Here is a 19,867-nt window from a genome sequence, read left to right as displayed (position 1 = left end):
ATCCAACTTCTGGCTTGCCCTGCCTCAAGCATCCTGTCAGAAAGGACCTTCAGCGCAGCTGGAGTCATTGTCAGTGAGAAGAGAAGTCGCCTAGGTCAAAAAAGTGTTCAGTACATCACCTTTATCAAAATGAATGAGGCATGGATCCTGGAGGGCTACTGCCTGCCCGAAGACTAAGTCAGTCCCCACACACAGCATCTCTGCCTGCACGCCGTGTGGCTGCCTGCCCCAAGACAAAGTCAGTCACCACACAGTATCTCTGTTGTTCCGTCATTGAGCTACCTCAGCCCGACCATATGGGCTTGAAAACCGCCTGCAGTCTCACCATCGTGCGCACTAGTCCAGCACGGCCATCACTACACAAGCAGCTGTTTGCGGTGCGTTACACAGTGAGTTTGGTCTGTCAGTGTGAAGCAGTACACTATTTACACTACCTGCTGATCCATGTCTACACACGCAAGATGTTTTCAAGCATAGGAATGCAATGTGATTAGGGATTATAACCTTGCTCTGCATCAAATCCGTAATTTTCCCCGGGACTTTTGGCATGTATCCCACTCCTCCATGCCCCCCTCCAGGTGTTAGACCCCTTGAAACATCTTTTCCATTAGTTTTGTGGACAGAAACAGTGTTTGTAGTTTTTCAAGTTCGCCTGCCCATTGAGATCTATTGCGGTTTCGCCGAGTTCGCCTGTTCGCAGCCTTTTGCGTAAGTTCTTTTTTGCGGATCGCAAACCCATAATCTGAGGTTCGAGCCATCTCTACCTCCAGCACCTAAGCCAGAGACACCAAAATATGCCCCCTCCCACCCCAGCCGTCACACACTGATTGCTATTAGAGTAATGCTAGGTGCACACTATGAGATTTTCTGTCCGATTTACTGTCAGATCGAATTATTTCCAACATGTCCGATTTGCTTCCCGATTGATTTCCGTGCACGTTAATAGGAAATCGATCGGAGAATGCTCGGAAATCGATCGGAAAGCAGATCGGACATGTTGGAAATAATCGATCTGACAGTAAGTCTGCCAGAAAATCCCATAGTGTGTACCCAGCATTAGAGGCACCCCAGGGCTCCCAACACTTTAATCTTTAGTTATCTGGCTTGCTGTCACTGCCATGTATCCCCTTTTCTTATTTCTCTCTGCTTCAAACACAATAGGGGAATAATAGCTGAGTGAGTTGTGTGCCCCCTCCTATGTTGTGCCCTGAGGCTGGAGTCTCTCTCGCCTCTGCCTCGGCCCAGCCCTTGGCAGGGAATCAGCAGTACAAACAGGAAATGTGCAGTGTTTGAAAGGAAACAAATATGTCAGTCTCCATACGTCTCTCACCTTAAAGAGGAGCTGTTAGGTATAAGGTCTCAGAGAAAATAAACACATATATCAGTAGCTAAAGATTGGCTGTACTTACATTACATATGCATTTCACTGTCCACGTTTGGATTTCACATAATTTGTATATAGTATATGCAGAGATAGATGCTCCTGACAGCTCATGGCAGGCTCCATGTTTTTCTGTCAAATGTGTCGTCATGTCCTGCCTGCTTCCTGATCACAGATAAGCTCGTACTTGAACAACACAGTGTGCAGTTAATATTAATGAGCCATGTGGCTAGGAACAATAGCTGACTCCTGCAGTGTACTCTGCCCGGAGATTTATCAGTGCTACGCGCTGGACTGATTACAAGCTGCTGTAACGTCTCATTAGCAGCCGAGGGGAGGGCCCCAGAATGCTTTGCAGTATAGTATGCGGCTTGCGTCCTCTTGGGTTTTGACAGCCTTACTGATAAGCACACATCAAAGGTAACTGAGATTTTTATCTTCACTAATGGCTTTTGGGCTTCCTTCTAAACTGTTTAACACAGGAGAATAGAGGTTTAAATTAGCTTCTGCAGCCTGACAGTTACTCTTTAAAGAAAACCTGAACTGAAAATTATAAGTCAAACTAAGCATTCACAAGTCATACTTACCTTCCATGTAGTCTACCTCTTAGTGTCTTTCTCCTGTCCCGTGTCCTGTTTGTTCACTGTGATCAAGGGAATTTTCCGTCCTCCATTTTGAAAATGGCCAATACCCATAACAGCTTTCTGGTCAGCACACAGTTAAACTGTAGCATCGCCCACTTGAGCCATAGGGAAACATGGACATTAACTGGTACATCAGTTTTCCTCTCAGCTATAATTGACAGCAACTGATATTTCCTGACAGCAACTGATATATTTCAGATCTGACAAAATGTTCTCAGAACTGGAAGGGATTATTGGCAGAAGAAAATGGTGAGCTTCTGAGAGGAACTGATGGCAAGGTAACTTTGTAATTTTCATTTGAAGTTACCTCATGTGTTTATTTTAAATATTTTTACTCAGTACAGGTTCTCTTTAAGTTGGTAAAAAATAACAAATGGGGCATTTTTAGTACTGACAAAAATGTCCCAATTATGTGCAAAAACTCAACTCACCAAATTTACGGCCTAGGTACCTCAGGATGGTGTTGCTCTGATACAGATCCAATTCTCCATCACTGAATTTAGGCATCTGACCAAAAACCTACAAAAGATCCAAGCATTAAACATATAAAAATAAAATACACTCTAGTTCTCTCAAACTTTCCAGACGTATAATGAGAATAACCAACACTTGTATTTTGGGGAAATACTTGGTATATGTATATGTGTATGGTTTAAGAAATGTCAGTGCAGTCAATAAATATCAACCACTTACTGGTCTTCCCAGTAGAAGTACCAAAGTACCTAATAGATAAATATGAACAGTAATACACACAAAACTAATTTTTCAGTAATGTACAGTGTTTCACTTGTTTACAAACATGACTTTAAGATTATACATTTTTTATACTGTATCGATTGAAATATCCCTCAAAAGTCTCTCTCACTATCCAGTTATCATAAGTGTGCTACATATGTCCAGTATTTTGGATGAGGCCACGTTCATAGTGGCTAGGGTTGCCAGGTGTCCGGTTTTAGACCGGACAGTCCGGTTTTTGGCCGCTGTGTCCTGTCCAAAAAGGCATGTTAAACCGGACAATTAAGATGTCCGGTTTTATGCCTTTTGCCACTTGCCGCCACCCGTCCGCCAGCGCTGCGCGACCGCTGATTCGCTGCCTGGCTGTCAGTCAAAGGCACAGCCAGCCAGCTTACGCGGCGTAAGTTACACCAGCTTAAGTACCGCCCCCGAGCCCGCGCTTCCCGACGTTGCTACGGCAACGCCAATGCTGCGTTGCCAACGCACGCATGACGTGCGTCACTCACGTCATTTGCAATGCGATTCTGCATCTGCGAAGGAAGCAAGGTAAGGTCAGGAGTCTGGAGATATGGTGAGTGAGTGACCCATAATTCTCTGGTTGTATTTCCGCTCTTTGTGTGCATTGGCTCCGCTCTATCTCCCCTCCGTATAGTCCAGGCGTGACTTTCAATCTCATTCAATCTCGCCTGAGCCCGCTGCTTACTATACTTTACACTTGAATTCATACTATTGTACAACGCAATTTATACTGTTATACTGTTATATTTGTTATATTTGCTCAAAATGTGTACATACATGTATGCGCAGATTTATATTTTAACTTTATGCCTATGTATGTCCACTTTATTGTTCTCAATAAAAAATTTTGGTGGGAAACAAAAATTTTTTTTTAAAACTTCCCGCAAGAAATCGACCACTTCACTGTGCAAAAACGCCATAAATGCATTGCATTATTTGCATAGTTTTCCAGTTTTGTAATAGTTTTCTGCTCTGTTCTTTTATTATGTGCATTTACTGGTGAAAAGCGGTCTCTTATTATGTGCATTTACTGGTGAAAAGTGGTCTCTTATGTGCATGTACTGGTGAGGACAGTTAGTGACATGGCTATGTACTCTGTAATGTGCTGCAGAAGATGTCAGTGCGATATAAATACTGTAAAAAACATTTTTTAAAAAGCCCATTGCTTAGCCCCACTCTACATAAAAGTGCGCTTCTGACTCCGCCCCTAACTCCACCCCCTGTCCGGTTTTCTCCATCAGCCGACCTGGCAACCCTAATAGTGGCCATTGCCAGTTGCGCCGGTCATGTTTCACTCTGTCTCTGGCTGCTTTAGTGAGAGGAAGGGAGAGAGTGCATTGCTGCAATAGGGAAAGTTAGCTAGGCCTATTTTTTGTTGTTCCACGCTGAATGACTTACAAGGGCGCCTAAAGGCATATGCACACCAGGCAGTCACTTGGAGCACTGTTCGCCATCAGAGTGCGACAGCTGGACCTTGTAGTGCACCTCAAACACACTCATTCATGCCATACTCATTCCTGCTGGTGTCCTTTGCTAATGTCGCTATAGCCGCAACCTCGTGCGCCCCCTGGACTAATAGAGTTAGAGCAAATGTGCTTTGCCTCGCCACCACTTACTTAAGCATGTGTCAAGCAGGGCATTTGTTCAGCATTAATCACTGCCCACCATGCCTGCTGATAGTAAGGGCATGGAGAAAAGGGACTGCCTGGGACTAGCTATAGAGAGAATAGCCAGTATTAAACTCTGTGGGCGGCTGTGACTGATGAGTGGAATCACAGCATTGTAAGGTGGCGGTGACTCGGGAAGGCAGTTTCTCTTTCTGCCTGCACATTTACTGTCTTCTAGGGCCAGCTGGGCCACGCATCTTCAGGGGATGATGTAGAGTCAGCGCTCTGCCACACTCTGAGCTCTGGAAGCAGGGTGAGGGGAGCCGTAGCTTTGGCGAGGGAAGTTGGAGCAGCATTCTGCTTCTATTGGCCGGGGAGAGGAGGAAGTAGACAGGGTGTGTGTAGAGCAGTGCTCCAAATGCGCCCCCCTGAGGCTTTTGTACCGCACCCCCCCCCCACACACACACACACACACATACACAAAATGTAATATTTATATATGCGGCCAGCTGCATCTTTAAATATTGGTGGCCCGCATATGGAATAGCAGTGCTGGCTCCACCCTTCCACATGGAAGCCAGAAAGCAGGCAGTCGCTGGCTTCCAATCAAATTCCACAGCAGGTGAAACTGCTGTCCAATGGACTGTAGGTTGTCACCTAGGTATGCTCCACTGTCTAGCGCACAACAAGTTCATTGGGCACTGCATGAATGAATGGCTTCTGCTGGGAGTTCACTTCTGGGCATGGTCGGTGTGGGGGTGAAGGGGGGGCTGGGGCTAAAGGTAATGTAATGATGTAATGTAAAGGCAGTGTGTGTGTGCATGTGTAGGGGTGGATAATTTGCAGTCCATGCGATTACTAGTGAAAGAGGGTAGTTTTTTCTTTTTTTGGTATGTGTGTGTGTGTGTGTGTGTGTGTGTGTGTGTGTGTGTGTGTGTGTGTGCGTGGGGGGGGGGGCATAGACTTATGAAAATATGTATCCCTATTCTGGGAGGCCCCTTTTATATTGCTCAGGGACCCGGTGGCTTGATCTTGCACCCAACCCCAGTTACTGGAGGATTCAGCATAGATGGGGTCAGCGCGGCAGCTAGTGGGGCCGGGGTGGTTATGGTTTCAAAGTTTTAATAATGAAACATGGACTAAAATGGGAGTTGTGATAATGGGTCGCCAGATGGCGAATAATGCTAAGGATGCAAGCCATTGGACCTCCTAGGCTAGGAGAGATGGCTAGGAGTTTGGCTTGCAAGCTGTGGAAGTCAATAAGGATAATTTGAGAAAAAAGGGGGCTCCTCGGTCGCCACTAATTTTGATAATAGCGGAAGGGGAGGGACGAAGACTGGAAGCAATCATTTGCTATGATAATGTTATGTTAATATGTTATGTCAATGTGTCATTTATATCTTGTGAGTGTTTTTTTATTTGAAATAACTGATTATGCTGGTTTTGTGTTAAGAGCTGTGACCGACATTAAATTGTATCACTCCAATAGAGATGTCCCGAAAGGTTCGCCGGCGAACCGATTCGCGCAAACATCGCTTATTTGCGGTGAACCGCGAACTATATGCGAGTTCGACCCGCGCGCTATACTACATCATTAGGGTCAATTTTGACCCTCTACATCACAGTCAGCAGACACAGGGTAGCCAATCGGGCTACACTCCCTCCTGGAGCCCACCCAACCAACCTTATAAAGGGCAGGCTCACTTGTGTGGCTGCAGTAGTTAGAGAAGGGAGAGGAACCAGCTGTAGACATAGGGAAAGCTTAGTTAGGTTCTTGTTAGGCTTGTTAGCTTGCTCCTTGCTGATACTTATTGCTAAAAAGCACCCCTCAACAGCTCTTTTGAGAGCGAATGTTCTTGTGATCTATTTTTTGTGTGTGTGTGTGTGTCCCACAGACACTTGTGTTGCATATACAGCCCTGTCAATCAGTCGCAGCTGGCTCTTGGCCCCTTGCTAATTCCTACTGTGCCACTGCCAGGCCCAGCACATTCAGTGACTACCTGTGTGTGTGACAGCTGCACATTTGTAATACCAATCACTGCATACCTACCTGTTCAGTGCACCTACCTACGTGACCGCACGCACTGTTATATACCAGTCACTGCACCTGTTCACGGTACCTGTGTGTGTGTGACAGCTGCACATTGTATTGATACCAGTCACTGCATACCTGTTCAGTGCACCTACGTGACCGCAGTGTTATATTATATACCAGTCACTGCATACCTGTTCACGGTACCTGTGTGTGTTACAGCTGCACATTTGTAATACTAGTCATTGCATAATTGTTCACAGTACCTGTGTGACCGCACGCTATTTAGTATACCAGTCCGTGCATACCTGTTAACTGCACCTGTATGACAGCTGCACATTGTATTGTAATACCAGTCACTGCATACCTTTCACTGAACCTGAGTGACAGCACATTGTATTAATCAAGCCTGTGTGACAGCACATTGTAGCCAATTAGGCCACACTCCCTCCTGGAGCCCTGACCCCCCTTATAAAAGGCAGGCAGCGTCAGGCTTTTCACTCACTCGTGTGCCTGCAGTAATTAGTGAAGGGATAGCTGCTGCAGACTCTCATAGGGAAAACTTAGCTAGGCTCTTGTAGGCTTGTTAGCTTGATCCTTGCTGATTCTTATTGCTAAAAAAGCACCCCACAACAGCTCTTTTGAGAGCTAATCTTGTTCTTGTGATCTATTTTTTTGTGTGTGTGTGTCCCACTGACACTTGTGTTGCATAGACAGCCTTGCTAATTCCTACTGTGTGTGCCACTGCCAGACCCAGCACATTCAGTGACTACTACCTGTGTGTGTGACAGGTGCACATTGTAATACCCACTGCATATACCTACCTATTGTTCACTGTGCACTCACCCACCTACGTAAGCGCACGCAGTGTCACTGTGCCTGCCCCGGCTGCCCGGTACCAGTCTGTGTGTGACAGGTGCACACTGTAATACCCATCACTGCATATACCTACTACTACCTGTTGTTCACTTCAGTGCACCAACCCACCTACGTGAGTGCACGCAGTGTGATATACCACTCCGTACATACCTGTTAACTGCACCTGTGTGACTGCACATTGTATTACTCAAGTCAGTGCATACCTTTCACTTCATCCCCCCGATATGGACAAAACGGACAAAACAGGTAGAGGCAGAGGGAGAGGCAGACGCAGAGGAAGGCCACCCGGCAGGTCTGTGTGAGGTAAAGGTGATGTGATTTTGTGCAGCCCTGGACCAAAGTACAGTGCTCAGAAGAAGGCACGTCCCATCAACTCCCAAGATTGTCAGGACGTGGTTGACTATTTAACATAGAACACCTCATCTTCCGCAGCCACCAGCGCTACTCCAAGTACCACATCCGCTACATTTGACACTTCGCAGGAGTTATCTGGTGGGGAATTAACTGATTCACAGCCATTATTGTTACAAGATGAAGGCGCTAAGCAAGCTACACCACCTCATATGTATGAGTGGATGATGAAGTACCTGCTGTTGGTGCAGTTTTGGAGTTGTCTGATGCAAGCGAAGCTGGGGAGGATGATTATGATGATACGGATCTCACGTGGGTTCCCAATAAAGGAGATGAACAGGGGGACAGTTCAGAGGGGGAGTCGGAGAGGAGTAGGAGGAGACGAGTTCCTGAAAGAAGCCGGGGAGCTCGTCATCAGAAACAGCTGGTGGCAGTGTCCGGTACATTACTTACACAACCCATTGGGTTTGTCTCTTTGTTAAGAATTCTCTTACAGCTGTCCTCAACGATGAGAAGGAGGAAGATTGCGAAGATGTGGAGTCCGTTTGGGTAAATATTCATGGTGGAAATAAAAGTTGCCAATTGCTTATTGGGGTATGCTACAGGCAGAGCCGGGACAAGGTCCTCCAGCACCCAAGGCTGAGACACCAAAGTGTGCCCCTCCATCCCTCCCACCTCAGTCGTCACACACTGATTGCTATTAGACTAAGAGGTGCCACAGGGCCCCCAACCTCCCCAGCACCTTAATCTCTAGTTATCTGCCTTGCAGTCACTGTCATGTATCCCCTTTTCTTATTTCATTCTGATTCAAACACTATTGGGAATGATAGCTGAATGAATTGTGCATCCCCTCCTACACTGCGCCCTGAGGCTGGAGCCTCTCCAGCCTCTGCCTCGGCCCGGCCCTGGCTACAGGCCACCTCTTATTAATGAAGCTGCAGAACTGCGATTACTACAGCAGATTGAAAAAGCTGAAAGTAAAAATGAGGTCATAATTATGGGCGACTTCAACTTTCCAGACATTGACTGGAGTATTGAGGCTACCCATTCTGGTAAAAGCAGCAGATTTCTGGCAGCACTACAGGACAATTACTTGACTCAAATGGTAACTGAACCAACTAGGGGGAATGCGTTACTGGATCTGATCATTTCTAATAGACCAGATAATGTATCAAATGAGCAGGTTCAAGAACATTTGGGAAATAGTGATCACAACATGATAACGTTTGATCTGGTGACTGATAGGCCACAGGGCAGCGGGACCACTAAAACTATGAATTTTAGAAAAGCAAAGTTCAATCAAATTAGGCAGGCACTAAGTTTGGTGAACTGGGATAATGTACTACAAGGGGAAGACACTGAAGGGAAATGGCAAGCTTTTAAACTTATACTCAATCAATATTGTAGTATGTATATCCCATATGGAAACAAAATATCTAGGAATAAAAAAAGGCCTCTATGGATGAATAGAAAGGTTAAAGATAAAATGAAGAGGAAAAAGAATGCCTATAAGGTCTTAAAACAGGAGGGGACCGAGGCGGCACTAAGCAATTATAAGGAGTGCAATAAAAATTGTAAAAAAGAAATTAGGCAGGCAAAGATTGAAGCTGAAAAACAAATCGCTAAGGATATCAAATCATCTAACCCAAAAAAGTTTTACAAGTACATTAACTCTAAAAAAAGAAAGGTTGACTGTATCGGACTCCTAAAGGATGAGGGTGGGAACTCAATGGTGGATGACCAAGGTAAGGCAGAGTTATTAAATGCTTTATTTGCTTCTGTCTTCACAAAAGAAAAAGCATTGTTGCAAACTACAGAGGCGGAAGAGTCTCAATCTTCTAACTGTGATATTAAATACTTAACGCAGGAAGAAGTGAAGGCAAGACTAAATAAATTAAAAATAGACAAGGCACCTGGCCCATATGGCATGCATCCTCGGGTCCTAAGGGAATTAAGCTCAGTTATAGATAAACCCCTTTATCTTATCTTTTGTGACTCTCTTGCAACTGGCAGAGTCCCAGTGGATTGGCGTACAGCCCACGTTTTCCCATTATTTAAGAAGGGCAAAAAATCAGATCCAGGAAATTATAGACCTGTAAGCTTAACATCAGTTGTATGCAAACTATTTGAGGGGTTACTAAGAGATACTATACATCACTTCATAGTAGAAAATAATCTTATTTCTCAGCATCAACATGGGTTTACTAAAGACAGGTCCTGTTTGACTAACATGCTCAGCTTTTATGAGGTAGTGAATGCTAATATGGATATTGGGAGTGCTGTAGATGTGATATACTTGGACTTTGCAAAGGCCTTCGACACTGTTCCCCACAAAAGTCTGGTGCAAAAGTTGAGAATGCAAGGACTGGGGAAGAGTCTGTGTGCATGGATAGGGAACTGGCTAATGGACAGAAAACAAAGAGTTGTGGTCAATGGATCGTACTCAAAATGGGAGACTGTTAGCAGTGGGGTCCTACAGGGGTCTGTTCTGGGTCCAGTGCTCTTCAATTTATTTATTAATGACCTAGTAGATGCAGTAGTGAGCAATATTACTATTTTTGCAGATGATACAAAATTGTGCAGAATCATCAACTCTCAGGAAGATAGTGTCATATTGCAACAGGATCTGGATAGGATGGCTATATGGGCACATACATGGCAGATTAAATTCAATGTTGACAAATGTAAAGTCATGCATTTTGGACGTACTAATGATCTAGCACCATACAAAATAAATGGGATACAGTTGGGGACATCAAACTTGGAGAAGGACTTAGGAGTACTCATTGAAAACAAGTTAAATAATCGTACTCAATGCCAAGCAGCTGCAGCTAAAGCTAACAAAATTTTGGGATGCATTAAAAGGGAAATAAAAACTCGAGATGCTAGCATAATATTGCCCCTGTTTAACTCTCTAGTAAGGCCACATCTGGAATATGGAATTCAGTTCTGGGCACCACATTACAAAAACGATATTGCAGTTTTAGAGCAGGTGCAGAGACGAGCAACAAAATTGATACGTGGGATGGAAGGTCTCACTTATCAAGAAAGGTTAGATAAACTGGGTTTATTTAGTCTAGAGAAAAGACGCCTTAGAGGGGATCTAATTAACATGTATAAATACATCAGAGGGCAATATAATAGCTTGGCGGATGAGCTTTTTGTCCCTAGGCCTTCTCAAAGGACTAGAGGACATGATCTGCGCATGGAGGAAAAACGTTTTAGCCATTTATTTAGGAAAGGGTTCTTTACAGTAAGAGTGATTAAGATGTGGAATGCATTGCCACAGGAAGTCGTTATGGCAAACTCTATACCTGCATTTAAAGGGGGCTTAGATGCTTTCCTTGCGTTGAAAGACATCCATGGCTACAATTACTAGGTAATGCCTAATGATGTTGATCCAGGGATTTTATCTGATTGCCATCTGGAGTCGGGAAGGAATTTTTCCCTTTAGGGGCTAATTGGACCATGCCTTGTAAGGGTTTTTTCGCCTTCCTCTGGATCAACAGGGATATGTGAGGGAGCAGGCTGGTGTTGTACTTTATAGTGGTTGAACTCGATGGACGTATGTCTTTTTTCAACCAAAATAACTATGTAACTATGTAACTATGTAACCTGTACGTGTACGTGGCTGTGCAGCGGACCTAGTTGTGACACCTCCACGGTTTGCAGGCATGCCTCCTGCCACCTCCTCTCCTTCTCCTCCTACTCCTCCTGCTACATCCTCTTCACTGTCGTCCTCCTCCTTGGCTGAGTGGCAGTACAACTCTACTGGTGCTGCGATCTCCTCTCTAGCTGCACAGTCCCAGCTCCCCAGGGCCTACGCTGCATGCCAGGTACGACGGTGTCATGCCGTCTTAGACATGTCTTACCTCAAAGCGGAGAGTCACACTGGAGCAGCTCTCCTGGCTGCTCTTAACAAACAGGTGGATCAGTGGCTGACCCCGCACCAACTGGAGATCGGCAACGTGGTGTGTGACAACGGCAGTAATCTCATTTCGCCTTTGAATTTGGGAAAGTTGACACATGTACCCTGCATGGCACATGTGCTGAATCTAATAATTCAGAGATTTGAGTGTAAGTACCCAGGCTTACAGGGCGTCCTGAAGCAGTCCAGGAAGTTGTGTGGGCATTTCAGGCGGTATTACACGGCCATGGCACGCTTGGCTGATATTCAGCGGCGAAAGAACTTGCCGGTGAGACGCTTGATTTGCGATAGCCCGTCTCGCTGGAATTCAACCCACCTCATGTTTAACCGCCTGCTACAACAGGAGAAAGCCATCAACAAGTATCTCTACAACTACAGTAGAAGGACACACTCTGGGGAGATGAGGATGTTCTGGCTGAAGTACTGGACACTCATGCAAAATGCCTGCAGGCTCATGCGGCCGTTTGAGGAGGTGACAAACCTGATGAGTTGCAGTGAAGGCGCCATCAGCGACTTGATCCCATATACTTTCTTCCTGGAGCGTGCCGTGCGTAGAGTGGTGGATCAAGCTGTGGAGGAGCAGGAACTGTTACAGGAACAAGAGTTGTGGGATCAATTCTCAGCAGAACCAGATGTTTCCTCACCACCTGCGGCAGCACAGAGGAGGGAGAAGGAAGAGTGGTGTGGGGAAGAGGAGTCAGATGATGATGGGGAAGGTGGGGTTTTTTTGGAGGAGGAAGAGGTGGAAGAACAACCGCAGCAGGCATCGCAGGGGGCTTGTGCTGCTCAACTTTCCCGTGGTATTGTTCGTGGCTGGAGGGAGGCGGAGAACTTACCTGACATCACTGAGGAAGAGCAAGAGGAGATGGATAGTACATCTGCATCCAAATTTGTGCAGATGGCGTCTTTCATGCTGTCCAGTCTGTTGAGGGAACCCCGTATAAAAAAACCTCAAGGGGAATGAGCTGTACTGGGTGGCCACGCTACTAGACCCTTGGTATAAGCACAAAGTGGCGGAGATGTTTCCAAATCACGAGAAGGCAGAAAGGATGCAGCACTTGCAGAACAAGCTGGCAAAGTATGCTTTACAGTGCGTTTAAGGGCGCTGTCACAGCACAACGGGATAAAGGTATTACTGCCAGTAATCCTTCTCCCATGTCCACGCAAGCAAGGACAGAACGCCCTAGCGATCTCATGGTGATGCCGGACATGCAGACATTCTTCAGTCCAACGCTCCGCCTTAGCTCTTCCGGATCCACCCTCCACCAATGCCTCGACCAGCAGGTACCCGACTACCTGGCCTTAAGTCTGGATGTAGACACTATGAGCAGCGATGAACCCCTGGACTACTGGGTGCGCAGGCTTGACCTGTGGCCAGAGCTGTCACAATTTGCCATCCAACTTCTTACTTGCCCTGCCTCAAGCGTCTTGTCAGAAAGGACCTTCAGTGCAGCTGGAGGCATTGTCAGTGAGAAGAGAAGTCGCCTAGGTCAAAAAAGTGTTTAGTACCTCACCTTCATCAAAATGAATTAGGCATGGATCCCGGAGGGCTAAGACTAAGTCAGTCCCCACACACAGCATCTCTGCCTGCACGCCGTGTGACTGCCTGCCCCAAGACTAAGTTGGTCCCCACACCGCATCTCTGCCCGCAGGCCGCTTGACTGCCTTCTCCACCACCACCAACAGGGTCCAGGACTCCAGGCAGATTCCTGAATTTTTTGCTAGCAGCTGCCGCTATAATAATTTTTCTGGTGCGTGTACATACCTGCCTAATTTTTCTGGCTGCACTGCAGCTGCAACAACAAAACAAAAGGCATGTACATGTGTCAATTTCCCTTGGTAAATGTTACCTTGCCGCGGTGAAGGGGCTTGCGTATCACAATGAAGCAATGACCACCAGCTATATGAGTGTCTCGGGGGGGGGGGGGGGGGGGCTGGACAGTCACTGTTGTTCTGTCATTGAGCTACCTCAGCCCGGCGACCATATGGGCTTGAAAACTGCTATTGTCTGCACTCTGGCCATGGTGCGCATTAGTCCAGCACGGCCGTCACTACACAAACAGCTGTTTGCAGTGCGTTACACAGTGAGTTTTGTCTGTCAGTGTGAAGCAGTACACTAATTACACTACCTAATTGATGTATACACATGCAAGATGTTTTAAAGCACTTTATGCCTCCAATTTAGCATGCAATGTGATTTCAGCCCTTAAAACGTTGCTGTGCGTCAAATCCAGATATTTCCCCAGGGCTTTTGGCGTGTATCCCACTCCGCCATGCAAAAACTCAGGTGTTAGACCCTTTGAAACATCTTTACCATCACTTTTGTGGCCAGCATAAATGTTTGTAGTTTTCAAAGTTCGCCTCCCCATTGAAATCTTTTGCGGTTCGAAAAGTTTGCGCGAACCGAACTTTATGCGGAGGTTTGCGTTCGAGGTTCACAAACCGAAAATTGGAGGTTCGAGCCATCTCTACACTCCAACAGAATTACGGAGTTGTCTAATCATTTAGAGTGAATGGAGTATAGGGATGTCGGTCATTGGCTGTTATATATTTTAAAAAAAAATGGGGAAATTAGTTATGTTTGGGGGTGGCAGTGGTGAGAGTAGTTGTTAGTGGGGAATAGTGTACGCTGCCGGGTTATGCACATGCTGTGTTGGTGGCATAACTGCACGTGTTGAATTGGGGGGCATACTGTCTGCACATACTGTATTGGTGACATAATAACTGCACTTGCTATGTTAGGGGCGTAACATCTGCTCTGGTTAAAAGGGAGACATGATGAAGGCTGCCAATGTTAACAGCAGCTGTCTACAATACCTAGGCTCAGGGGCGTTCCTAGGGTCCTTGGAGATCAGGGGCACCTGTGGGCACTAGGTGGGGGGTATAGGCAACAAATGGGTGTGGCCATTCAGTGAGTGGGCGTGGCCATGGGTGGAGCCAAATGTACATGAACTTAGCAGCGGTGTAAGCTAGAGATAACGGGCCTGCCCATCGAAATATTGGATGGAGCCCCCTGTCCTTTATTTAGATAATTTACAATCAGTATAGGCATAGATCAAAGATGTATACGCACATAGAATTTTGATTGGTCAATCACTGACCAATTTTACCACCCCCATGCAGTAGGTGGGCCAACAGACAATGAATTTGATGAACAGAGCTAAAATTGGCTAATCAAAATTGTATGTGTGTACCAGGCTTTACAGCTAATACTGTACTTACTGAAAGTAGCAGGGATTGTAACAATAATGGCTGTGAATCAGTTAATTTCCCACCAATTAACTCCTGCGAAGTGTCAAATGCAACGGATGTGGTGCTTGTAGTAGCGCTGGTGGCTGTGGAAGGTGAGGTGTTCTGTGTTAAATAGTCAGCCAAGTCCTGACAACCTTGGGAGTTGATGGGACGTGCCTTCTTCTGAGCACTGTACTTTGGTCGAGGGCCGCACAAAATCACATCAACATGACCTCGCACAGATCTGCCGGGTGGCCTTCCTCTGGGACTGCCTCTATCTCTGCCTGTTTTGTCTGTTGTGTCCATATCGGGGGGATGAAGTGAAAGGTATGCACTGACTTCACTAATACAATGTGCAGTCACACAGGTGCAGTTAACAGGTATGCACGGAGTGGTATGTCACACTGCGTGCACTCACGTAGGTAGGTTGGTGCACTGAACAAAACAGGTAGGTATATGCAGTGATGAGGTGGGTGTAATGAACACAACAGGTACAATGTGCACCTGTCACACAAAGACAGGTAGCGGACAGGCGCAGTGATATTGCGTGTGCTCAACTCATGTAGGTATGTGGGTGCACAGTGAACAACAGGTAGATAGGTATATGCAGTAATGGGTATTACAATGTGCACCTGTCACACACACACAGACAGGTAGCGGACAGGCACAGTGACACTGCATGCACTCAACTCACGTAGGTAGGTGGGTGCACTGTGAACAACAGGTAGGTAGGTATATGCAGTGATGGGTATTACAATGTGCACCTGTCACACACAGACAGGTAGCGGACAGGCACAGTGACACTGCGTGCGCTCAACTCACATAGGTGGGTGCACTGTGAACAACAGGTAGGTAGGTATATGCAGTACTGGGTATTACAATGTGCACCTGTCACACACACAGGTAGTCACTGAATGTGCTGGGCCTGGCAGTGGCACACACACAGTATGGATGATCAAGGCTGTCTATGCAACACAAGTGTCAGTGGGACACACAGAAAAAAAAAATAGATCACAAGAACAAGATTAGCTCTCAAAAGAGCTGTTGTGGAGTGCCATTTTAGCAATAAGAATCAGCAAGGAGCAAGCTAACAAGCCTACAAGAGCCTAACTAAGCTTTCCCTATGAGAGAGTCTGCAGCAGCTGTCCCTTCTCTATTTACTGCAGGCACACGAGTGAGTATAATGGCCAGTGAGGCCTGCCTTTTATAAGGGGGGGAGTGGCTCCAGGAGGGAGTGTAGCCTGATTGGCTACAATGTGCCTGCTGACTGTGATGTAGAGGGTCAAAGTTGACCCTAATGATGCACTATGGGGGCGAACTGAACTTCCGGAACAGTTTGCGGTTCTCCGCGATCGCCAACCACCGGAAGTTCGCCAGGAACCGTTCGCCGGCAAACCGCTCGGGCCATCTCTACTTATTAGTCATCGATGTCCTAATTAAATCATTGCAACATCTAATGCCAATGGTTAGCTATCAAAACACATTTAAGAAGTATCTTACCGCTTTTTCTTTCACAGGACTTTTTTCAGACCAATCAGAAAATTGTACCACATTCTCTTTCCATGAAGCTCCATTATCAGCCAACAGCAAACGAATGGGTTCACCCCTTCCTGTTAAAGAGCATAACGTTTAAGTAGGTATCACTTTAGGACTAAGTGGTGGAAAACAGGACACAATTACTTAGAGCAACCAAACAATAAACCACTTTAATTTTCTAAATTATTCAGTAAACATTATATATTTTTTTATAAACCAAGTGCTTGTACTCAATGTTCCTCCGACAGAAGTCCAAATCTTCTCTAGTTCCCAGAACTTTTGCTAATAGAACCTCAGGGAGAAATAAAAAGTAAAAAAATTAGGGATGGTTTCAACGGAAATTCCGATTTCCGCCACTGCCAATTTCCATTTCCACTTTTCCTATTTTCGAAGATTTTATTTTTTTTTTTTGCATCAGAGAATGCAAAAATGACAAAGAAAAAAAACTGGAAATGGGAAAAACAGAATCTTGTGATTGGTCTAAAATTGCTGCAATGATCTGATTTTTGCAGAAAAAAGTCTGCATTCTCTGATTCCAAGAGAATCTGGTCCAATGCATCAGAGTTCTGTGACTGGGCTAAAATGCCTGTGTTGCAGGAAATCAAATTTTCATGGAATTCCGATTTCTGTTTTCCGAGTTCTGGAAATGCGGAAATTTGAATTGTGTGAAATCCAAATGAACATCCCTAGTAAAAGAAAAATAAGCTGCATAGCGTAATTCCATTATGTATATGTGAAAAACATAACTTAGTCCCCCTTACCCACATTCACTTTCCATGCAGTGACGTAACAATAGTTTATCAGGAAGTAGCGTGTGGCACTTATAGATCGGATCTCTGCGGTGGAACACATAGAGGTATGCCGGTGTTCCTGCCCTCCACTGCTGCCACCTATTTAATGCTTGAGGTGGAGCGCTGAGGGGAGAGCCCGAGCTGAGTGTGTGGGGGGGGGGGGGGAGTGGCCCCTCTCCTCGCTGATGTAGGTGACTATGCTCTCCCTTCACGCTGCGACCCCTCCTGCCCCCCAAAATGGACCTGAGCGGGCCATGGGGGGAGGGAGGTTCATCCACATGTTTCAAAGGGGGACCATGATTTCTAGTTATGCCCCTGTTTACATGTTCAAAAGAAGGTAGTGATAATTGATGGAAATCTTGCCGTCAGCAAACTGCAGCTACAAATAGCGGGTGCAAATATCATGGGTGCCTGTGGGATGCCCAAACGTCCATGGTGTCCGACTTTTCATTTACAGCAGTGAAGGCAGCTTGATTATCTGTAGGTTCGGCATTGCGGGGAGGGTAGGTTAGGGTTAAGCATTAGTGGGGGGGGGGGGGGGTCGGTTAGGGTTAGGCATCGGTGGAGAAGATCGGTTAGGATTTAGTATCGGTTGGGGGGTTGGTTAGAGTAAGGCATTGGTGGTGGTGGTGGTGGGTCGGGGTCGGTTACGGTTAGGCATCATGGGGGGGGAGGGTGTCAGTTAGTGTTAGGCATTGGTAGAGGAATGACTTTTGTGAGAATAGGGTTAAGTTAATCAATAGTAAACTATTAGTAACATTTATTGAAATAACTGCTGCACAATAGTAGAATATTGGTAATTTTACCAATTTTCTACTAGTGGCCATTTTCAGCATACACATTTCTTTTTCACTTATTTTGCATGTACTCCTTTATACCAGTGGGAGTTCATAAATTGCACATGCCCAGTATATGTGGATGAGTGGAACTCTGTATACCAGATTTCTATGTCTAACAGCAGTGGGTGGCAACATATTTCCAGAAAAGAAGACATATCTCTCTTCCTCCTCAAAAAGCACCACAGTCTCTGCTGAAAGGCACGTAACATCTTCTTTGAGCCTAGGTGTGGTGGAATGTGCGGTAATAAGAGACCAGAGTTTATGGTGCATTCCTGCTCCCAGGACCGGTTCTCTCATGAAACAAGGTGAAACATTTGCATCAAGCGCAGAGATTACAGGGGCAGAATTTTTGTACTGTGCTTGCACTAACAGCATGCAGTCAGAGTAGGAGGAGAAGTGAGAGGAAGAGAGGTGAAGAGGCTATCATTGGGGAAAAGCAGCCTGTTGTGCTGTGTGAGGAATCTGACAGTGAGTGAGGAGGGGGGAGGCAGGAGAGCAGCAGTGTTTCATTTGATTTGCACAGCAGAAGGGAGGAGGTGGTGTAGCCTGTCATAATATGGGAGGAGAGCTTTATATATATTTACTGCAGGCACACGAGTGAGTAAAATGGTCGGCGATGCCTGCCTTTTATAAGGGGGGGGGGAGTGGCTACAGGAGGGAGTGTAGCCTGATTGGCTACAGTGTGCCTGCTGACTGTGATGTAGAGGGTCAAAGTAGGCCCTAATGGTGCATTATGGGTAAAAACCGAACTTCCGGAAAAGTTTGTGGTTCTCCGCGATCCCCCGGAAGTTCACCGGCAACTGTTCGCCAGCAAACTGTTTGGGCGATCTCTATTGATCAATGCGATGTAGAGTCTACATCCAGTCAGGGCCGCAGTACCACCTGCTGGACGTACATTCGTGCTGTGTTGGTCCGGGAAAGGTTAACGAGAGGAGGCGTGTTGCGTATAGCTTTATGCACACCTATCTCCTGGTTGCTAGGCAACGGCAACACTGAGAGGAGGCGCACGGGGAGCCGTTAGAGTGATTGGATATAACCAATTCTCTCTGAGGAGATTGTGCAGTCAGCCAATGGCGGAGTGACAGAGCAGATGGGATGTCATGAGGCGGAAGAATATGGCGGTGCAGAGGCCTTAAGAAAAGCCTGAATCCATCCACACAGCAGCCATCCACCTTCTACAAGGGGTCCCAAACAAGCCATGAGAGGGAGCAGAGAGAAAAGAGAGAGGGAGAGATCAGCGGTGACAGGCAGGACAGCAGTGACAGACCTGAGGAAAGTATAAAGGCAGACGTCCTAACAAGCCAGAGGTAGAGAACAGGGAGAGTGATGTGAGGCAGTATAACTGAAGAAAGAAGCAGAGACAGTGTTATAATCATCATACAAAGAGTAAATGAGGAAGCCGGAGGATGAAATTTAACCTGTAGCTGACCGCGTCACGCCGATGGGCGTGGCCTCGGTGGCAGCCCCAGGACCGCCTTACGCCGATCAGTGTCCTGGGGCTCTGTCTTACAGGAGATTGCGCACAGGCTGCGCGCGCATTTCCTGCTTAGTGGGCGGAGCGGGGCTCCGCCTTCAGTCTCTGAGCAGCAATCGCCGCTCGGTAGACTGTTAGACGGCGAAACCACCGTCTAATTACATTGTACAGAGCTGCGATCTGCAGCAGCGCTGTACTGGGGACAGCCGTGTGACACGACTGTCCCCTCCTGAGGCACAGAAGTGATCGGCTGTCATAGGCTGAAGCCTATGACAGCTGATCACGGGGATTGGCTGGCAGGGGGAGGGAGGGAAGGGGGTTTATAACAATAATTAAAAAAAAACACTTTTTTTATTAAAAAGAACAAAACACATGAACACAAATAAACAAACAAACATCTGGGGGGTGATCAGACCCCACC

The 19,867-nt window shown here is 46.3% G+C and overlaps 1 protein-coding gene across 1 annotated transcript in view; it reads right to left on the bottom strand.

The window, feature by feature from the left end:
* The window catches only part of LOC137536021 (glutathione S-transferase P 1-like), a 158,945-nt gene that overhangs the window by 57,634 nt on the left and 81,444 nt on the right, over positions 1-19,867 (bottom strand). Inside the window, exons 3-4 of the mRNA XM_068257959.1 lie at positions 16,307-16,416; positions 2,457-2,544 (exon numbers count right to left, since the gene is read on the bottom strand). Coding sequence (XP_068114060.1) covers positions 2,457-2,544; positions 16,307-16,416 — 198 coding nt within the window. The remainder of the gene's footprint in view (positions 1-2,456; positions 2,545-16,306; positions 16,417-19,867) is intronic.

The sequence above is a fragment of the Hyperolius riggenbachi genome, chromosome 10 (genome assembly GCF_040937935.1).
Source record: "Hyperolius riggenbachi isolate aHypRig1 chromosome 10, aHypRig1.pri, whole genome shotgun sequence".
Taxonomy (NCBI): Eukaryota; Metazoa; Chordata; class Amphibia; order Anura; family Hyperoliidae; genus Hyperolius; species Hyperolius riggenbachi.
The sequence above is the reverse complement of the archived record's forward strand: the minus strand, read 5'-3'. Positions and strand labels throughout refer to the sequence as shown.